Source organism: Physeter macrocephalus, chromosome 20 (assembly GCF_002837175.3).
Source record: "Physeter macrocephalus isolate SW-GA chromosome 20, ASM283717v5, whole genome shotgun sequence".
Classification (NCBI taxonomy): domain Eukaryota; kingdom Metazoa; phylum Chordata; class Mammalia; order Artiodactyla; family Physeteridae; genus Physeter; species Physeter macrocephalus.
In genome coordinates, this window is record NC_041233.1 from 103,165,876 (window position 1) to 103,186,446 (window position 20,571).

General features: G+C 46.1%; 1 protein-coding gene across 2 annotated transcripts in view; it reads left to right on the forward strand.

Annotated features, from left to right (window-relative positions):
• Nucleotides 1-20,571, forward strand: part of PDGFRL (platelet derived growth factor receptor like) — a 49,886-nt gene that overhangs the window by 23,413 nt on the left and 5,902 nt on the right. For both annotated transcript variants that reach the window (XM_024131465.3, XM_028481252.2), the window contains 2 exons: nt 13,456-13,607; nt 18,064-18,357. In XM_024131465.3, the coding sequence (XP_023987233.1) occupies nt 13,456-13,607; nt 18,064-18,357 (446 nt within the window). The remainder of the gene's footprint in view (nt 1-13,455; nt 13,608-18,063; nt 18,358-20,571) is intronic.

Below are 20,571 nucleotides of genomic sequence, written 5' to 3' on the forward strand. Positions count from 1 at the left end.
GGCTCACGGGCCCAGCCGCTCTGCGGCGTGTGGGATCTTCCCGGACCGGGGCACGAACCCGTGTCCCCTGCATCGGCAGGCGGACCCTCAACCACTGCGCCACCAGGGAAGCCTGTCCTCACTGTCTTTAGGAAAAGACAGCATCACTTCCCAGCCTCAGGTGGACCCGATCTCCCTCCAAACACCCTGTACCTGTTTTCCACAAACTGGGGTCTAAAGACATATCCTTGGACCTAACATTTTTTCACCATATATATGTATTGTTTTCATTTTTGCTTTCATTTTGTTGATAGCATAAAAAACATTCATAGAAGAATGTTCTGGACTATATGATCAAACCTCTGGTTGAGCGATCAACGCCATCCATTTCCATCTTCTCTGGAAACATTTTGCTTCTTCAGCCTCAGCAAAACACACTTGCAGAGTTTAGAGCAGGGGAAGTCTTGGCGCAATTTTGAGCCAAGGAAGAAAAGAAGAAGCAACTTAGAATCAGTAGCCTGGATGATGGCTGAAGTATAAATCAGTGCTGGGTAAGAACAGGGAGGCGCTGGAGAGTTAAGCTAGACAGTTAGCAATGTCGCAGCAGAGAAAACAAGCTGGCTGATGTGCTCATAAAGAAAGCCCGGGCTGCTCTCTGGAAAATCAGGTCCAGGCATCGTCTTTCAGGATGTTTCTGTGGTGTCTGGTCGGATGTGAGCATTTTTCAATCAAGAACTGGAAGTTCGGAGGAGTGGATGGAGCACAGGAGATCTCTTTGATGGCTGGTTCCTCTGAAAACAATAAATAGCTTCTAGAGAGAAGGGAGGGCATCTGGGTGTTCGTTTGGCCGCAGTTGGCAATGGTTTATCCACCCACAGACAACACAAAGGGAGGGTGGGTCGAGGAAGCAGACAGTGGGCTCCGGGCCAGCCTAATCCTGCCTCCGGGAGGGGTGGTCTGGGGACATTTCAAAAGAAAAAGAGAACGATGTTAGGAAGTGTTTGTAAACAGAAAAATCCCACTGTCGAGAAAGAATCTGCACAGACTTTGGTAAATATTGTCCTTGGTTCTCTGGTGCCGCACTAAAGAAGAGGTCTTTATTTTTTTCCTTCAATTTATTTTATTTTAGTTTGGTTTATTCCTTCCGTTTATTTAATTTTATTATTCTACGTTTGCCAAACATAATGTGATGTTTGGTAAACACAAACTCTACCATTTTAACCATTTTTAAGGGTACAGTTGAGTGGCAGTGTGTACATTCATATTGTTGTGCAGGTGTCTTTAATTCAAACTCACTTTCCTTCAAAGCTCATTTCACTTCATTTTCTGAGCAGGGCAAACAAAGAGGATGAGGTTCCATGAAAATCTTGGCACCCTCCCTTTGCTTTCCTGCTTACCTGGAGGTGCCCTTTGGGTCCAATTTGCTGTGGGAGATTGAAAGTCTACCACTTCAGCCAAACCCTGATATTTACCTTCAGACGGATGTCTACCCCCAGAAAACAGTCGGGTTCAAAATAAATGACTTATCCTGCCCTGAAGGTAGAGCTCTCTCTTCCCAGACTCAGTGGCACCAGCGCCAGTCACGGCAACATCTCCCCAGAGATGGATTGGTGGGCGTGGCCGGATGCTAGACGTCTCCAGGTGTACTAGATGTTCCGACAGTGTTCAGGTTGCAGAAAAACACGGCCTGTTCCATTCAGACACGAGTGGTGGTGGTGGGGGAGCAATAATAGAGCCAGCCTTGTAGTCGTCAGGACAGAATGAGGTCATGCAAGTAAAGCATTGGCACACGCGCTAAGCCATCTCAATAAAGGTGGGTTATTTTTATTCACAAGATTGTACCCAAAGGAGGTGAGTCACAAGAGAACAGCCAGGTTTTCAGGAAGTTTGTTTTTAAAAATTGTTTCAGACATGTATTTCAATCTCATACAAACTCTAGACATCCATGATGCCAGGGAGTGCGTACTCATCTCTGGACGCGTGGTCCTGTGATACTCCAGCTGTCCTTAGTCCACTCGTCATCAAGGTGGGGAAATGGGTTGAAGTACATTATTCAGTTTTGTAATCTTATTTTAAAAGGCACCAAAACATTCAATTTCTTGAGCATTCTGGTGAAGTCCAGGTTTGATTTTCCCAGATGTGCACTGCATTAAAATACAGTAAGATGACGATCATAAAGTCAAGGTAGTGCATCAAACCGAAAACACTACAGGAATACCACAAATTATATGTGATGGTCATTTTGGAGACTGTTGCAAAATGCAGCATTGTTTACAGTATACCATGAAGTGACTGCATGTATTTTACGAGTGAAACCCTGCCTTCAAAAATGTGTATAGATGTGAGTGAGGTTTAGGATTTAATGCGCAAAAATGAAAATGGACGTTGCCGTAGCATGATAATTTTCTGCCAAGTATCTAAATAGGCAAACTGTAAATGAAACCATTTTGTGAGGTATGTCAGGGGAGGAAGCAAGCGAAGAGGAATAAAGGATAAGATATGGGAAGTTTTATGTGCCCTGGTATACAGCTGTAGAGAAGGGTACTTGATAAGGAAAAGAAAAAAAAACAGCAAAACTAAGACGTCAGAGCTTGGCCTCTAGTCTCTGGGCTTGGCTGCCTTAGCAGAGACGTCCACCCACAGAGGCAGGCGTGAAGTTGCTGCCCTTGGGAATCTGCCCGGTACATCCCACGTTCCCGATCTCTTCCCTTTGCCCTGGGGCCTCAGGATCTTGCTATCTCCTCTTGTTTGGTGCTTTAGTGATCAGATCCTCTGTTCAGACTGCCATTTGTACTGGCTCCTAATTTTGCCCTGAGCTCTGCCTTTCAGAGCACGTGCTACTTACTGCCGAAGCCCGGCTCCTAACCCCACCCACCGCTTAGAGCTCAGCTTCAATCCGGTGGCCCACCTGCCGCGGAGGGGAGGTCGCACAGCGCCAGCTCACCCTTCCCTGTAACACCCTTCCCTGCTCTTCTTCACGAACTTGACTTAGTCACTAGGACAAGGCAGGGGTGATGGACCCTGGGTACCAACCAAAGTTGATACAAGAGAGAACATGCTCTCATGCACTTAGTTGACGGAGGGGGCTCACAGAATGGCTTGTGATGTGGCATCGGCTGGTGGGCGTCGTGGAGGAAGAGGTTGCGGACAGGAAGTCTCCGTATAAAAGCAGAAGGGGTGACTGCAGGGTGTGTCACAGCTCGAGATTAATAGGCAGAGTTATAGTTAGACTAATTTACACATAAAGACTGTCCACTAAGTCAGGAAGGTATATGTGAGAAGAAAACCAGAAGTGGCCCTGACCACAAGCAGCTTATGAGCTAGTGGAATAAATGACATACATGCCAGATCCAGTTACAGCCTGTGGTCAAGTGTGCGGGGACGATGGGAGGAGAGGAGGCAGCTGTCAGCATAGGCTGGACCGGCAGGTTGGTTCCCTGAGTGATTGGTTACCTAACTGTAGGAGACCAGGCCTCGAAGGTAAGATGAGGAGATGCAGAAAGAAGAGCCAAGGAGAAGAGTATAGACCTCCGCAAGGGACGGTGCCACGCAGCCAGCTTGGGGACCACTGATCTGGCCTGGACCCTACATTTTATAAGGGATTAGGTTAGACCCCCCACCCCCCAGAGGCTAGGGGCTTTCTCAAGTTTGCACAGCTTTTAGTGAAAGTAAGTTAGACTTGAACTTAATTCCCGAGGCCCCTCTAGCCTCTACGCCAAGAAAGCTGTCTCTGTCTTACGTTTCTGATGTTTGCTCAGAAGATACGCCATCCGAGTGGCCTCAGGATGAGTGGGCGCCTTGAATACATTGACAAGGTGGGAGATTCGGTGCCTCTCACTCTCCGGGCTGTGAATCCACTGTGCCAGGTACGAATGAGGCCGGCCCACAGCCTCTGCATTCACTATTATAACTTGGCCACAATACGCTCATTGTGGCCAAATGCCAGCCCATTAGTAACCCACAGCTTGTTTTCCTAACGAGGGTGGTGGCGGCTTGCTCCATTGTCCCCTGTCACTCCTCTTCCTGGGCCTATTCTTCCCTGAAGGCGTGGCCATGAGCATTCAGCTCAGCAGAACTGGAAGATCTTTTGTCATGTGACCTCCTGCCAAAGAAGTGCGGATGGGCTTATTCTACACGGTGAAATTAGAATGACCAGAAATGTAATAATGGAAGTTGTTAACATAAATAACCCCTATACACAGAATCATATAGGGGGGCCAGGTTTAAAATGTGACCTCACCATAATTACATGACAGCAGTGCTTTACTTGTTATTTCTATGAGTTTCTCTACATGGAGCACGCACAGCTGCTAGGTTTTCTTTCGCCATCACCGCACACTTCCTCTGCATCACTCGTTTGGTCAGGATTTGGCGAGGTATTGGGAACAGTAGACACATGCTTCCTTTCCAATGCACAGTGGGAAGCAAGGCAGATCCTTCTCCAGGACTTCCCAAGGGTTCCATTCCCTCCCAGCTCTGACTACCGGCTCTGTGACCTTGGGTGAGTCACTGGATCTCTGTGAAATGAGGGCTTCAACCAGATGATCTCTAAGGTCCCTTCGGGTTCCCAAATGACCCCTGGAACTTGTATTTAATCTGATGTGAGTTAGATGTTATGGGGGCCAAGGAGTTAGGACCCTTGGACAAGAATTCAACCCATATGAATTCTATTCTGTTCTGCACATGGTCACCTGTAACTGCTGTCTGCATCACATCATGCCATGTAGAAGGCTGTGAGTGACACAGGCAAGCGTGAGACGTGTTCCTGATTCCTGCTTAAGAAGGATCATTTCACTAGAGAAATATAGTAGGAAGTTGAAAAGGTTACATACTAAGCAGTATGTGTGTGTGTATACACACACATATAGTGATAAAGGGATCAAGTGCAGAGTGTGAGAAGAAGCTTAGATCGGTGTGTACTAGGCCAACCCCAATAGCACCTAAAATTTGTGAGCACTTATTCTGTGCCAGCATCTTTCCAGGATCTTGTACATTTATGAACTAACTTAATTCTCATAACAACCCTAGAAGGTAAGGACGATTAATCTCCCTGCCTCAGATGAGGAAACTGAGCACAGTAAAGTTAAGTAACTTGTTCCTGGTCACAGAGCCAGTAAGTAGTGGAGGTAGGATCGAACCAAGGAAATCTGACTCAGTGCATGCTCTTAACCACCATTTTACAAATACCACCAACCATAAAAGGTCTTCCCAAGAATAGACCTTGAAAGAATAATGAGGTTTAGGTCAGATGGAAAAAGAAGAGAGCCTTTCAGAGGTAAAGAGATGGCTGGAGGGCTGGGATGGAAACGAACGGATGTGTCTGGGTGGGTGAGGAGCTGGGCTGGATGGAGAGGAGGGTCCACAATGGAGGTGTTGGGAGAGCATAGGAGCCTTGGATTCCAGGCAAAGATGGTGGCATTCGATTCTGTGCACACTGGGAGCTGCTCATGTTGTAAAGCTGGAGGAGATAATAAAATGGTTCTTAGGAAAGTAATCTGATAGTTTTGTAGAGCATCTGAAACATTCTTCTAGAAGGATCGATTTATAGGCTTATAGAACGTAAGGAATGGAAGAGAGACATAGAGTCGATGTTGACATCAAGACCTAGATAAAACTGGAAGATTCCCCACTTACAGTGTTGACAGTGTGTCTTGAGACTTTCAGTGACCTCTTCCTTCTTTTTTTTAAGTGATCCATGGGGTTTCTAACTTTCTAAATTAAATGGGCACGTATTACTTTGTCATAAGGGAAGAAAACCTGTAAGAAAAGCAAAGCGATTTAAACTGCTTAAAAAACTGCAGAATGGGTGCTCTGCAAATGTATAATCAGGGATGGCTTATTGGTACTTTAAAAATCTGGAGATGAGTTTTATATTGTGTTGCCTTTATAGCATGTGGCTATGCACATTATTCTAGGAGGCCTGACAGGGTTTTCTGTTTGGTTAACCTCTGGTATATCAGGCCTGGTGTGGGCTTGTGGTGTCAAAGGGATATCCATGCCTTGTTTTCTTAAGATCTGGGAAATCTCTAAAGGAGGAAGAGGAACTTTTCCTTTGTAAAGAAGCCAGATGGGTTGGCAAGAGAGGCAAAAAGGAGAGATGCCGCCAGCAGGCTGGAAGGGGTGGGGTGAGAAGAGAAAGGGAACATTCCAGTACAGTGGTCAGAGTGGGGTGGGTGTCCAGGAAAGGACCTGGAGAATGAGAGAGAGGCTGGCAGGGCTGTAGGGCCATCACGAATGTGAGCTCCTGTGAACCGGTTGAAAAATGCCTACTATAACTTCTTTTTAAATAGCACAGAGGAATCTGGCATAAGTCATTGTAATAGAAAAGACCCAAGTCACATTTCACATACATTCACATAAGCTGTTGTTGGGATAGAAATACTGTAGTTATATTGCCAGGGTTTTGAGTAGGTCCTTGGATAGTATTCAAATATGCAGATAGATAGATAGATAGATAGATGTATTTCAGCTTAATTTCTGATACTGAAACTATATTCACTTTGAAGTTCCTCAGTTTACATATTTGGCTCTCTACTAGTTCCTCATACATATTTCTTTTCATCTTTTTTTTTTTTTTTGGTCATAAACTGTGGAGCTTTGATATATTTTACCCAGGATTTGTACTCTGTTGATGTGGCTCCATTCCCAGCATATGGTGGAGCAATTATTTTCTGACACATTCTTAAAAGGCGCCTTAGAGTAAACACAGGCCCTGTACACACACTTGAAACATGACAAGCAAATACTCACTAATCTTTATCTCCCTTGATGCTTGGCACCGCTCCTTGTATGTAGTAGAAGCTAATAAATAATTTATGATTCTGAAATGAATGTTATTTGAATAAGGAAGATATTTGATTACATCTTTTTTGTTTTTGAAGCCATCTTTATTTTTTTAACATCTTTATTGGAGTATAATTGCTCTACAATGGTGTGTTAGTTTCTGCTTTATAACAAAGTGAATCAGTTATACATATACATATATTCCCATATCTCCTCCCTCTTGCGTCTCCCTCCCACCCTCCCTATCCCACCCCTCTACGTGGTCACAAGGCACTGAGCTGATCTCCCTGTGCTATGCGGCTGCTTCCCACTAGCTAGGTATTTTACATTTGGTAGTGTACATATGTCCATGCCACTCTCTCAGTTTGTCCCAGCTTACCCTTCCCCCTCCCCATATCATCAAGTCCATTCTCTAGTAGGTCTGCATCTTTATTCCCATCTTGCCCCTAGTTTCTTCTGACCATTTTTTTTTCTTTCTTTTGTTAGATTCCATATATATGTGTTAGCATACGGTATTTGTTTTTCTCTTTCTGACTTACTTCACTCTGTATGACAGTCTCTAGGTTTGATTACATCTTTTCACCTTCCTCCTTACCTTTCTGTTTTATGCAATGAAGTCATCACAGAGTCTCCCAAGGCAGAATATCTGGGATCATATAGTTGGGTGGCCCTAGGAAAGTTATTTAAATTGACCTTCAGCTACTCCTCCTGGGACTCCAACACTGACTTGGGAAAGTTACCTAACCTCAGTTTGCTCACCTACGACAATGGGTATAATAATAGCACCTAACTCTCAGGGCTGTTCTGAGGATGAAATCAGTCCAAATGTGCAAAGGGCTTAAAACAGTACTTACCACGTGTTAAGCACTACTTAGATTTTAATTATGAGTCGTAGTTTCATCATCACCATCCCATGGGATTGAGAAAGAGTAACGTGTACCTTGGGTGCTGTCAGTTATAATGGTAATAACTGGTTGTTTTGCAGCCCTTGTATCCTTCAACCACTTGCTGAATGGCTAATTGTCCATTTAAATAGAAAACGGGGTATCATGAATAATACTGAGCTAATTTAATCAGATCTTCCAGGTTTGAGGAGTTTTGGTGGGGGGGCGTGTGTGTGACAATATTTAACAAGATTTACAAGCTAGATGGAGGCACCATTTCTCAGTCAAAATTCCTTCCGTTCATTTCATTTCGGTAGGATGGAAATCCATGTCCTTTTCATTTACAAACATTCGTAACCTGAGTCTATATGACACTAGATTAGAAGCTCTACCACTTAGAGTTGGGAGACTTTGGATAAAGTACTTTGTAAGTTTCAGTGTCTTCATCACAAGAGGGGGAAAATAGTACCTCCATCCTAATGTGGTCGTGAGGCCCGTCACAGTAACAACGTCTAAAGTATATTGAGCTCTTACTCTGTGCCAGGCTCTGATCTAAGTCTTGAACGAACTTGAAGAGCTTAGCCTAATGCCCTCCGTACGTGTTAGGTGTTATTGCTGTTGTTACTAGGAGTCCGTAGGTGTAGCCAGACTGGAAGCCGTGAGCTCTAGATAAGGAGTCTGAAGGTCATGGCGGAGCTGGTATTTGAATCCTATCAGTGTGGCTCTAAAGTCCATGAGCTTATGCCTCCTGTGACTGCTGCCTGTCACCACAGTCCTCTGGCCACCCGCCTTCCAGCCCAGCTCTCTTTGTTACGAATTGAACCTGCCTTGGTCTCCTTTCAGGGATCTCCTTCCCTGGGAACACACCCCCTCTATTTGGTGCATGTTGAAACTCTCTGTCTTGAAGCTTGTCCTGCTCAACCCTCCTGGGAATGCCCAGGGCACTTTGCATGAAGGAACTTGAGAGCAGGGAACTCTTCAGACATCATTGTGTCCCTCCTTCCCATACTCCCATTTCATTTGCACTAATTGACTACTTATGGAACCAATGAACTGAATATCTTGCAACCCAGGGCTCACCTCCCACGCTTGTCTTATAGAGTCTGGGGGAAGGACAGGAGCGTGGATGACCCCACCATTGTCACCTGGTCACTTCCCCCTGACTTTGGGAGCCATCAGTCCCCTCCTCTGTGCCATCCCATGACATGGTCCCCTCCAGAAAAGAGTAGGCTGGGCTACATACACGAAGTTTCCAGCCTCCACCGATGGGGACGGACGCTGTGTATGTAAAGGCCAGGGTAGCCCATTGGAAGACACACATACACACAGTTCTAAATTTTGGACAAATACTCTTTGAAACCTGGACTTGTCCATCAGAGTTCACTGTGGGTCAGGTCTGGAAGTGCTGGTTTGGAATAGAAATGTCTGGGGTGAGCTGATGTGCTGGGGTGTTCAGAGCTGCCTCCCACTAATGTAAATTCTGCTTAACTTTACTTTTTTGGGGGGGCAATTTGTTGCAGCGCCTCTTTTTATTATTTTTATTTTTTTCAGAGTGATTCTCTTTTTTTTAATTTATTGAAGTATAGTTGATTTACAATGTTGTGTTAATTTCTTCTGTATAGCAAGGTGACTCAGTTGTACATATATATATTCTTTTTCATATTCTTTTCCATTATGGTTTATTCCAGGATATTGAATATAGTTCCCTGTGCTATACAGTAGGACCTTGTTGTTTATCCATTCTATGTATAATAGTTTGCCTCTGCTAATCCCAGACTCCCAATCCTTCCCTCTCCCATCCCACCCCCCCTTGGCAACCACAAGTCTGTCCTCTATGTCTGTGAGCCTGTTTTTGCTGCAGCACCTTTTTTTTAAAAAGCTCCACTCAAACTTCACATCTTCCATCCCCAGGGATCTGTGAAGTAGTTGCAGGAGGAGGGAGGGTCTACTGTTGAAGCATCTTGGGACCGGGTTCTTCAGGGCTCAGTGAATCCTCGTCTTCACCTCCTGGTGGAGACTCTACCCCCAGAGGCCTGAGGTCACATCCCAACCCCTTGGGTAGCCTGCTGCTTGGACTATGTGAGCCCATTAGTAGAAATGGGCATTTTAAATCCAGGCATTTAAACTGTAATCCTGCTAAATAATTTGTTTCCTGTTGTACATTGTTTACAGAGAATAGGGGGTGGAAAAATCCAGAAATGTTTTCCAGTGCATTTCCTTCCTTCCACCCCCAATCCTGCTAAAGATACAGCATGGTGGTAGGGTTAGCCCCAAGTGCCACATTTTTATGTGCACAGTTTCTTTCCTGGTAGGAATGGCATCTTCTAATTTCTGTCACTCCTGGGCTAGTACATGCCGGGCCCACAGAAGGTGCTCAGTACATTTATTGATCACTTACTGATTTTGTACCGTGGGGTCTGAGCTCTATAGGGAATGTGGCCGGATGTTATGTTCCACCTGGGAAGACTTTCACCTCCATTTTCTGTCCACCTTTTCAGCTTTTATCTGCTGAAATCAAGCTCCATCCTCACAACTGAAATGACTATTTTGGTTGCCAAAGACTTTCATTCTGCCAGATGAAGTGTGTGTGTATGTGGTCATGAATGTCTCTGAAAGGCATCAACCATCAATTTCTTGACTCTTTCTCCTTGATCATCCCCTTTCCTGATTCTTCTTTCATTGCCGATTCTACTTCTCCCCTCCATCTACCTCTACTTTTCCTACTCGCCCCCTGATTTGGCTCTAGATTTTGTCCTCAGCCTTCTCTTTCTTCCCCACACTTTTCCTTGTTGAGTTCATTCATTCCTTTAGCTCCCGTTCGTACCCACTGTAGACGATTGCCCCACATACAAATCTAGAGCTGTTTTACCTCCTCTGTGCCCGGCCTGTATTTCCAATGACACCACACGACATCCACACTTACCTGACCCACATTTTATCACAAATTCAAAATCTCCAGTAGTGAATCTATTACTTGGTCACCCCCATCTCCTTTCTTTTCTCACCTATTCCATCTTAGTCAGTTTAAAACCTCATTGTTTCCATCGCATGGAAATACAAATCAGGTGGTCATTATTCATGTGTCTTTCTTCCACCTCTTATACCCAGTCTGTCGTAAACCATCCCCAAGAAAACAAGTCTTGTATTCACTTCCACTCCGCCGCCAACACCCAGCCTGGCCCCAGTGCTTGCTCTTCACCCCAGTAACGGCCTCTCCCTCCTCCTCCTCCTGCCTCTACCATGCCTGTTTTCTCCACTCGTACCCTGGCTAAGGTGGGCCCAGCGCTTCCCACCTCCCAAACCGAGGGCGGTCCCTGCTGCCTGGTGAGTGAAATGTGTACCCCCTCGCTGTTCTCAACCACATGCCCTGTGACTCCAGCCCCCTCCCTCCATCTCCTTCTGTAAGTAATGGATTAAATCCCCCACTCATCACTGAGTGCCTTCTACCCACCATGCACTGGGGACACGGCAGTGAAATGAGCAGAGCAGGTCCCTCCCGGCCGCATGGGGCTGTGTTCTCCGGAGCCAGCAAGCTCGCCGTCTCTCCGCCCCCGCTGTGCCTGCACCTCCACCTTTCAAAGTGCGGCTTGTCCTGCCGCCGCCTCTAAGCGGCCTTCAGCGATGAATCCCTTCCCAGAATCCCTGCCGCTCTTGCTCTGAGCAGCGCTCGAGTTATGCTCTGATCTCTTCACGTCTATTAGTTTTAGCTCCCCAGCTGCATTGTGATATCCTTGAGGGCTACTGTTTTGGTTTTTTGTTTGTTTTTTTAATGATTTATTTTTTCGGTGCGTTGGGTCTTCGTTGCTGCGTGCGGGCTTTCTCTAGTTGCGGCGAGCAGGGCCTACTCTTCGTTGCGGTGCGCGGGCTTCTCGTGGCGGTGGCCTCTCTTGTTGTGGAGCACGGGCTCTAGGCGCGCGGGCTTCAGTAGTTGTGGCTCGTGGGCTCTGGAGCGCAGGCTCAGTAGTTGTGGCGCACGGGCTTAGTTGCTCCGCGGCCTGTGGGATCTTCCCGGGCCAGGGCTCGAACCTGTGTCGCCTGCACTGGCAGGCGGATTCTTAACCGCTGCGCCACCAGGGAAGTCCTGGGCTACTGGTTTTTATTTGCGGTGCTAGCCATCCCCAGTGCTGGGTGTGCGTATTTTTCATTGTTGTTGTAGCATTCACAATAGCGACTACTAACCTGCAGTTATATGTAATTAAGATATAATTAGGAAAATACAGTAGAGCCAGGCATGGCATGAAGTACTTTGTATGCGTTTCATCATCTAATGAATGCATATTGGGTACATACTTAATTAAGGAAGACAGTTTTGTTCAGCTGTTCTCCAGCTGTGGGTCTCAGGGGAGTCCTTTCTGCTCTCTGACACTCAGTTTCCTCATATGCAAAACTGGGAACTGGATTCCTGCTTTTTAAGGTTCTTTCCAGTTCCAACACTGATGTTCAATTTCATTTCGGTCCCCTTGTTTCTAGAGAAACTTTACTGTATACTGTGCACAGATTTGTTGCTTAGGGAATATAAAACAAACAGGGCACTATCCGTGCCCCCCCGAGTTTTCACCATCCATTGTAATAATAGGAAGCCAGAGGTATCGGAGGGGTGAGAGGACAGAGCCAATTACATCACTGGCAGAAAGCGGGGAGATTTCCGAGTTGGTTCTAATTGGAAGCTTCGTGAAGGAGGAGAGATTTCCGTCCAGTTGAAAGGAGGCAGTTGAGGGAGTGGGAGTGCAGGGCATCTCCTGGCAGAACGGGCGGGCCAAGCAGCTATGCAGCAGAGACCAGAAGAGGCTGTGCTGAGGAGCGGCCAGCGAGACATTCTGCTGTGCGCTAAACTTAAAGGGGTGGCCGCGCTGATGTTACTGCAACCTATCACAGGAGAATCTCGCCTACGCCAGAAAAGTGTGTGGATCCCAGAGGGGATTTGAGACGCATCCTCAGGTTGAAACCATTTATTGTGGCATCCTCGCATGCCAAGGCCACGGTGGAGGAGGGCATCCATCCCGGGGATGACACATCTGGGTTCCTAACATAATATAATACAATTAATTACCATGACAACCGGCTAACACTACTGTTTAATAACAGTAAATATTTCTCTCTCCTCATTTCAGAAAGGACCTGAAGGGGTTTGCAAATATATTCACATGCAACAAGATAAACATACAAGAGATTAAAAAATGAGAAATTAAAAGTAGAAATAATAGTGTGAGGCCAGAGGAGAAGTGCCCAAAAGCTCTAAATACTTGACCAGAGGTGGGTGCATGAAAAGGGCTCCACATCTCGGCAGCCAGCGCATTTTTTCCCGGAAAGGGAAGTTTTTATTTCTAATAATGTAGCACCTCAAAGATCCCAAGCTTGTATTCAGAGCCTCATTCTCATTGATCAAAGAGGTTTTACATCCTGGATAGTGCCATGTGCTTTCATTCCTGTTGACTGCTATTTAAATAAACTCATGAGAAACGAAAGCTGAAAGCAAGACGCCTGCCCGAGGCTTTGTGGCTGAACTTGTGCGGCTGCGTTGCAATGCACCAGTGATTTCGCTTAAGGAAACCCCAGTCCTGAGGTTGAAGAGAGTGTCCTCTCCTTAGGAAACGTGACGTCCTTCTAGGAAAGGCCTTTCTCTCTGCCTCCCCCATCTACCCCCCGCAACACACTTTTCCCCAAATACACTCTTTTATTAGTCAGTGCCCTCTGAGAAAGGGCACTCTGCCTGCAGCCGCTGGGGCTTTATCTGCGAGGATGATGGAGCAGGGAGAGACGGGCGCGAGGCCCCAGCCCCACCGCCCCCCGGCTTTGCTCTTGTTGACAGCGTGAAGCAGCACGAGCGCTACGGCCAGCTGACCCTGGTCAACTCCACCGCGGCCGACACGGGTGAATTCAGCTGCTGGGGGCAGCTCTGCAACGGCTACATCTGCAGGAGGGACGAGGCCAAAACGGGCTCCACCTACATCATTTTTACAGGTAAAATGTTGGCTGCGTTAGTGGAACTCTTCAGACCCCTGGACTTAGTCCCTATTAAAGGTTCCCACTGTCTGCTGATTATCAAATAAGTGCAATCAGAGCAGCACTCACTGTTTGCCAGGCTCTGGGCTCAATGCTTGACATCAATTATTTCACGTAAGTCTCACAAGAACCCTTCAGGGTTCAGTACTCATATCATTTTTTTTTTTTTTTTTTTCCAATGGGAAAGTTGAGGTTTAAAGAGATTAAGTAAGTCCTTCAGGTCAGACTGCAATTAAGTGGCTGAACCAGGATTTGCACCCAGAACTGTCTGGTTCCAGAGTCTGTACCGCACTGTCCAATATTGTAGCCACTAGACGTGTGTGACTTTAAATGTAAATGGGGATTAGTTAAAATTAAAGCTAAAAACTCAGTTCCTCGGTGGCACCTGCCATGCTTCAAGTGTTCCACTGGCACATGTGGCCGTAGCTGTCCTAGTGGCTGGTGGGGCCAGAGGACGGCCCATCATCACAGAAAGCTCTATTACACAGCGTAGCTGCAGACTTTCGGTGACTGTGCTCTCAGAATCTCTGATGAGCTCCTTTCTGGAAGCTCCGTAGTCATAGGGTGCCTGGCTAAAGGCCTCCTCGCGTGCGTTTGTCTTTGTGAGTGCTGTGAGCTGAGGTTTGGGGGCAGTGTTCCCACCGGCTGCAGACCTGTGCGGCTCCAGTCCTGGTGCCTGAATCCAAGCGAGGTACCTGAAAATATGCAGATCTTCTCCCCTGTGGGGTCAGATCTGGGTTTGCCAGGTGGAACTTGCACTTGGAGAAACGGGCCCTGGAGAGTAGCTTGCCAGCCTCCTTCCTCTGCTGAGATCTCTAAATTCTAAAGTTTGGAGGAAGACGTTCTCCAGCAAGGCTCAGAGGGCAGGAACAGCTTTCGGGAATCTTTCAAATGCTATGCCCTAGTGCTGCTGTTGTCCAAGGCATTTCAGGTGAAGCCAGGAGGCTTTCTTAGTGTCTGGGCAGGGGCTGCCACAGTGACTTAGGTCTGCAACTCAAATGACCTTAGGCTCTGGCCATTAATGAATGCTTTAGCAAAATCTCATATATTCTCCCCTCTTACCCAAAGAGCTCCTCTCTGGCAAGCAGATACACGAGCAGACTTCTCTGCAATCCTGGAAACACATGCCTCTCATTTCATTTCCACAATACCGTGAGGAAGTAAGTAGAAACTACTTAATTATCTGTTTTAGAAATAATAATGCTGATGCTGAGACACAACAGGGCAAGGTGGCTTGTTCCACGTTCCATGACTTCACGTGGTGGAGTAAAGAGTCAGACCCTGTTTTTCGGATCCAGGATCCAATGTTCTTACTGCCTTAACCCACTTTTTTTTTTTTCTCCGGTACGCGGGCCTCTCACTGCCGTGGCCTCTCCCGTTGCGGAGCACAGGCTCCGGACGCGCAGACTCAGCGGCCATGGCTCACGGGCCCAGCCGCTCCACGGCATGTGGGATCCTCCCGGACCGGGGCACGAACCCGTGTCCCCTGCATCGGCAGGCGGACCCTCAACCACTGCGCCACCAGGGAAGCCCTTAACCCACTTTTAAGACAACGTGATGGACAGATTGACAGGCACACACGAGCTAGCATAAATGGTGTTGTCAGAATTGCTGACAGTTGTTCATGGGCCATCGCTTCTGAGCCTCATTCTGGAATGTGCCGCCCAGAAGTGCCCATGTGCCCTTAGTATGATATGACACCAGGAAGCAGCAGTGGAAAAGGCAACTAATGAAGACTAACAGAGCCTGTTGTTCTGGACAAGAACTGATACCATATTTCACATTGCAGAATGAAAATTCTTTGCCGTGATTAGCACTGTCATGTCTTCCCCAAATAGTGGTTTTTGGAGCTGAGGTTTTGAACTGAAGACCTCCCTCGAGCAGACTGTCTCACTAGGGTCATAGGTTCTCTGAGTTCTGGAGGTAGATCCTCTTTCTTAACCTACGGAAGCCCTTTTGTGCATCAAAGGAAGGCTGAAAAAAATCAATTTTTATTTCAACCTTCAAGAAACCTGGATCAGGGACGTGACCTAAAGCGTTGTGTCGTTTTCTTATTCCTCAGCGCTGGGAGTCCAGTTGGATTTTCGGTATAAGGTTTAGCAATGTGTCTTTTCAGCCATTGGGTGGGTTTGGAAAACCAAGATGGGCTGTTATGGAGGCTATTGGCTCTGGAGTCTTTCAGAACATATGCTTCCCTACCACCCACACAGAGAAACGTCTGGCATTCATTATGTTTTTATGTTTCCTACGGTTTGATTGCAAACACTGTGAAGCTTCTTTTGACTGTGGTTAATTTGTGCAATTTTTGATTAAGCAACTGCCACATGTTATATTTAATCTGCATCCAGGAGGCGCTCAGAGGGTTTTTTCCCCCTTCTCTAACTTTATATTGAAGTATAATGTAAACAAAGGGAAATACACAAATCATGACTCTACAGCTCAGTGGATGATCCTCAAGGGAACTGTACATCTGTAACCACTACCCAGATCAAGGAGGAGGACATTACCAGTAGTTGGCCTTCTTCATAGTAAAAGGCATAGGCTCCAGTTTACAAATGTAGTAAAACCACATTAACAAAGCACTTTACCAAATGTGGAGTTTGTTATAATTTGGATTTTAGCTTATAGCCTATTAACTAATTTTTTTGGGTGGGGGGCATATGTGATCTATAATTTAAAATATAAACTTGAACATACTTTTTTTTGGTAGATGGAATCTACTGATGGCAAATTTTTTTTAAAGGAAATTCAGTATTATTTTTCAAGTTACAATAATCAAATGAATTAATAAAATATTTTATGTAGTACATGCTTAATGTCAAGTGATGAATAAATGAAAATTTGACAGATTTAATTTATAGATAATAATTTGTTTCCTCATTCATATATTCTTCCTGCAGCCTTGCTTACTCCATTCACTTGGCAAATACATATTTTTTTTCTGTTCGTTAAAGCAACTGGTGTGGTCACTTCTTTCAAAGCATGGATTATAGTACAGGAAGTAAGACCTCATTTTTGTGTTCTGAAGTTCAGATTGTTCACTTCTTCTCCTGGCTTCGCTCGTTGGTTCAGATTCCTCCATAAAACCTTAAAACAAAAGTTGTTTCTGAATCTGACAATCATACATTCCTTAAATATGTTTGCTAAAGAGAGATCTTTAATACTGTCTGCTCCAGATTCTCCTCTTTACAAATGGGGATGTGGACGCAGAGAGAGATGAAGTGACACATTCAAGGCCACACGGACTTATTCTGTGTGAACACGGGGGTGTTAGGTACGACGTTGATCAAGGTGCCCTCGCCTAAGCCTGAAAGTCAGTTTATCATGAAGTGGCACAAGTCACCCAGACTGATGGAAAGTCTTGCAAAAGATGGAGACTCAGTAAGCCATGATTCCATGTTACAGAAGCTGGCACTCAGAGCCAAAGAACTCTTGGCCCGTGAAGACATCTGCTATTGTGTCCAGGAATTCTGTCCCCAGCCTAAAAAACAAAAAAAATCATACAACTGGGGCACAAAGGCTAGTGAAGAAAGCCAAGAATAATTGTTTCAGAAATATTGTAGGAAAACATGGGAGACAACTTAATAAATCTTGAGGTGTGATTCAGCTCAAAGATTTCTCTTAGATATTAGTGTAATCTCTCACAGAATGATCCAGAAAACAAAGTATTTAATGTGCCGTGCCCAAAACAAAAAACAAAACCCCCCAAACCCAATCCAGAGTGCCTTGACTGTCCTGAGGAATGTACGGATAAACCAGTCTTCATTTCTGTAAGATAAAAATGCCATCGTCTAGAGCTTAAAGAACATGCAGAGTGATTTCAAAGGGAACAGGAGGAGTGTAAGCAAATGGCCGAAGGTCCCCAGGCCAGTGGCAGCCAAGCAGAGCCCAGAACCTGAGACCAGCGGGTTCCTCATCTGTCCCTGCTCGATTCCCTTTCCATTGACCTTGCCAGGAACGAGTCCTCTGGGCTGTGAGGACACCAGCACCCTCACTGGGCCCGTCTCAGAGAGGCTCTGCTGAGCCAGGAAATTCCTCCCAACGGGCAGATACTAAGCAAGGGCTGTGGGGCTGACTTCTCTAGACACACAGCAGATTGTTCACAGGTGTTACAACTGCTCTTAACACAAGGAAATCGGCCTCCTTCCCTGCTTCCTCAATGGGACGATCCAATGGGCCTGATTTGGGCTTGAACTAATACCTATTTTGTTTCCTTTAAGAAGATGGGAAGTGACATCCTTCTTCCAAAAGAAGAAAAGCATTTTTTAAAATAGCCTTTTCAATTCATAAGGACTCTATTATCCGAGTATATTGCCAATCCGCCCTCATCTCTGTGCCCTGAATATAAGAATCCCTTTAAGTGCTCTTACCTTGTTTCTCCAGAATAAATGAGCCTGTGTCTTTCCCTTTGCAGAGAAAGGAGAACTCTTTGTACCTTCTCCCAGTTACTTTGATGTCGTCTACTTGAACCCGGACAGACAGGCTGTGGTTCCTTGTCGAGTGACTGTCCTGTCGGCCAAAGTCACGCTCCACAGGGAGTTCCCGGCCAAGGAGATCCAGGCCAACGGCACAGACATCGTTTACGATATGAAGAGAGGCTTTGTGTATCTGCAACCTCAGTCTGACCACCAGGGGGTGGTCTACTGCAAGGCGGAGGCCGGGGGCAAGTCTCAGATCTCTGTCAAGTACCAGCTGCTCTATGCAGAAGGTAAGCTCGCTCCCCTCCAGGGCCGAGGTTTGAGTCACTTCCAGCTGATCAGCGTCCGGTTCTGCTGTTCCCAATTATGGAGGGAAATTAGGCCCAGAATGCTGTTCTTAAGGCTCCTCTGCAGCACCGCCATTTCTAGAACGTTCTGCCTCCTTGCCCGTGACCCCAACGCAACCCGCCCCGACTCCCTTCTCTTCAAGCCCTTGCAGCATTCACTCCGGTCCTGCCTCCGTGTGATTGATCATGGGGGTCCCAGATCCCCACGTCATCCTCCCGTGCTCTCCAGCCTGGGCTTCGGGCACACGGTCAGGACACGGTCAGCCGGCGAGCAGCTCTCCTGCTGCAGCACCACGCGTCACCTCCCCTCCCTTGACAAATGGTTCTCTCGGGCCTCCCTCCCCCGACTTGCAGGAGAGAAAGCACCCTCCCCAGGCCTGTGAGGGAGAGAGGAGGTGGACCCTCTTCCTGCACTCGGGTCCCTCCCTGATGACTGTCCTCCCTACGAGGAATATTGACGTGAGCCCGGTGAGTGGTCTGCGTGTGGGGTGGAGGGGTCCTGCTCAGGGACCCTGTGATGGGATGAGTGGCCCCAGAGCTAGCTGCTCTCTGAGATGAGAACTTAGGCTCCTTCATGCCGCTTGTTCTCAGCCGTGAGACTTATTCACAAGGCCCCAGTCTCCAACATTCTGCTACCAAATAAGCCTCTCAGCCCTCCATTAACCACCCTCCGCTGCAGCCATCTCTCTCCTCCATCACAGCCGAACTCCCTGAAAGAGCCCTCCCGGTCCCCATGCGTCCTCTCCCCTGCCACATGCTCCTCAGCTTTCCCCCCTAAGCTCCACCAAAGCAGCCTTGGCTAAAGGCCCTCCCAGGCCATTAAGTCCAGCAGACAAGTTTCTGTCCTTGTCCTTCTAGATTCTACTTTGCCTACATGATACTCTCTCTCCCCTGGTCCCATTTTTTTTTTCCTGCTTTCCCCACAGCCTTCTCATTCTGCTTTGCCAGCTCTTTAATTTTTTTAAAAAAGTTTTATTGGAGTATAGTTGATTTACAGCGTTGTGTTAGCTTTAGGTGTACAGCAAAATGAATTAGTTATACACATATCCACTCTTTTTAAGATTCTTTTCCCATATAGGCCATTACAGAGTCTTGAGTAGAGTTCCCTGTGCTATACAGCAGGTTCTTATTAGTTATCTGTTCTATATATAGTAGTGTGTATATGTCAATCCCAATTTCCCTGTTTATCCCCCCCCCCTTTGGTAACCATAAGTTTGTTTTCTACATCTGTGACTCTGTATTTTTGTAAATAAGTTCATTTGTACCGTTTATTTAGATTCCTAGATCCTTATTAGTTATCTGTTTTATATATAGTAGTGTATATATCTCAATCCCAATCTCCCAATTTATCCCTCCCCCTACTTTCCCCCCTGGTAACCATAGGTTTGTTTTTTACATCTATGATTCTATTTCTGTTTTGTAAATAAGTTCATTTGTACCCAGTTTTTAGATTCCACATATAAGCGATATCATATGATATTTGTCTGTGTCTGACTTACTTCACTCAGTATGACAACCTCTAGGTCAATGCATGTTGCTGCAAATGGCATTACTTCATTCTTTTTAATGGCTGAGTAATATTCCACTATATATATATATATATATATATGTATCACCTCTTCTTTATCCATTTTTCTGTCAATGGACACTTATGTTGCTTCCATGTCTTGGCTATTGTAAATAATGCTGCAGTGAACATCGGGGTGCATGTATCTTTTTGAATTATGGTTTTCTCTGGATATGTGCCCAGAAGTGCGATTGCTGGGTCATACAGTAGGTCTGTAGTTTTTTAAGGAACCTCTATACTGTTCTCCATAGTGGTTGTACCAATTTACATTCCCACCAACAGTGTAGGAGGGTTTCCATTTCTCCACACCCTCTCCAGCGTTTATTGTTTGTAGATTTTTTGATGGCCATTCTGACTGGTGTGAGGTGATACCTCATGGTAGTTTTGATTTGCATTTCTCTGATAATTAGTGATGTTGAGCATCTTTTTATGTGCTTTTTGGCCATCAGAATGTCTTCTTTGGAGAAATGTCTATTTAGATCTTCTGACCATTTTTTGACTGGGTTCTTTTTTTTTTTTTTTTTTTTTTTTTTTTTTGCGGTACGCGGGCCTCTCACTGCCGTGGCCTCTCCCGTTGCGGAGCACAGGCT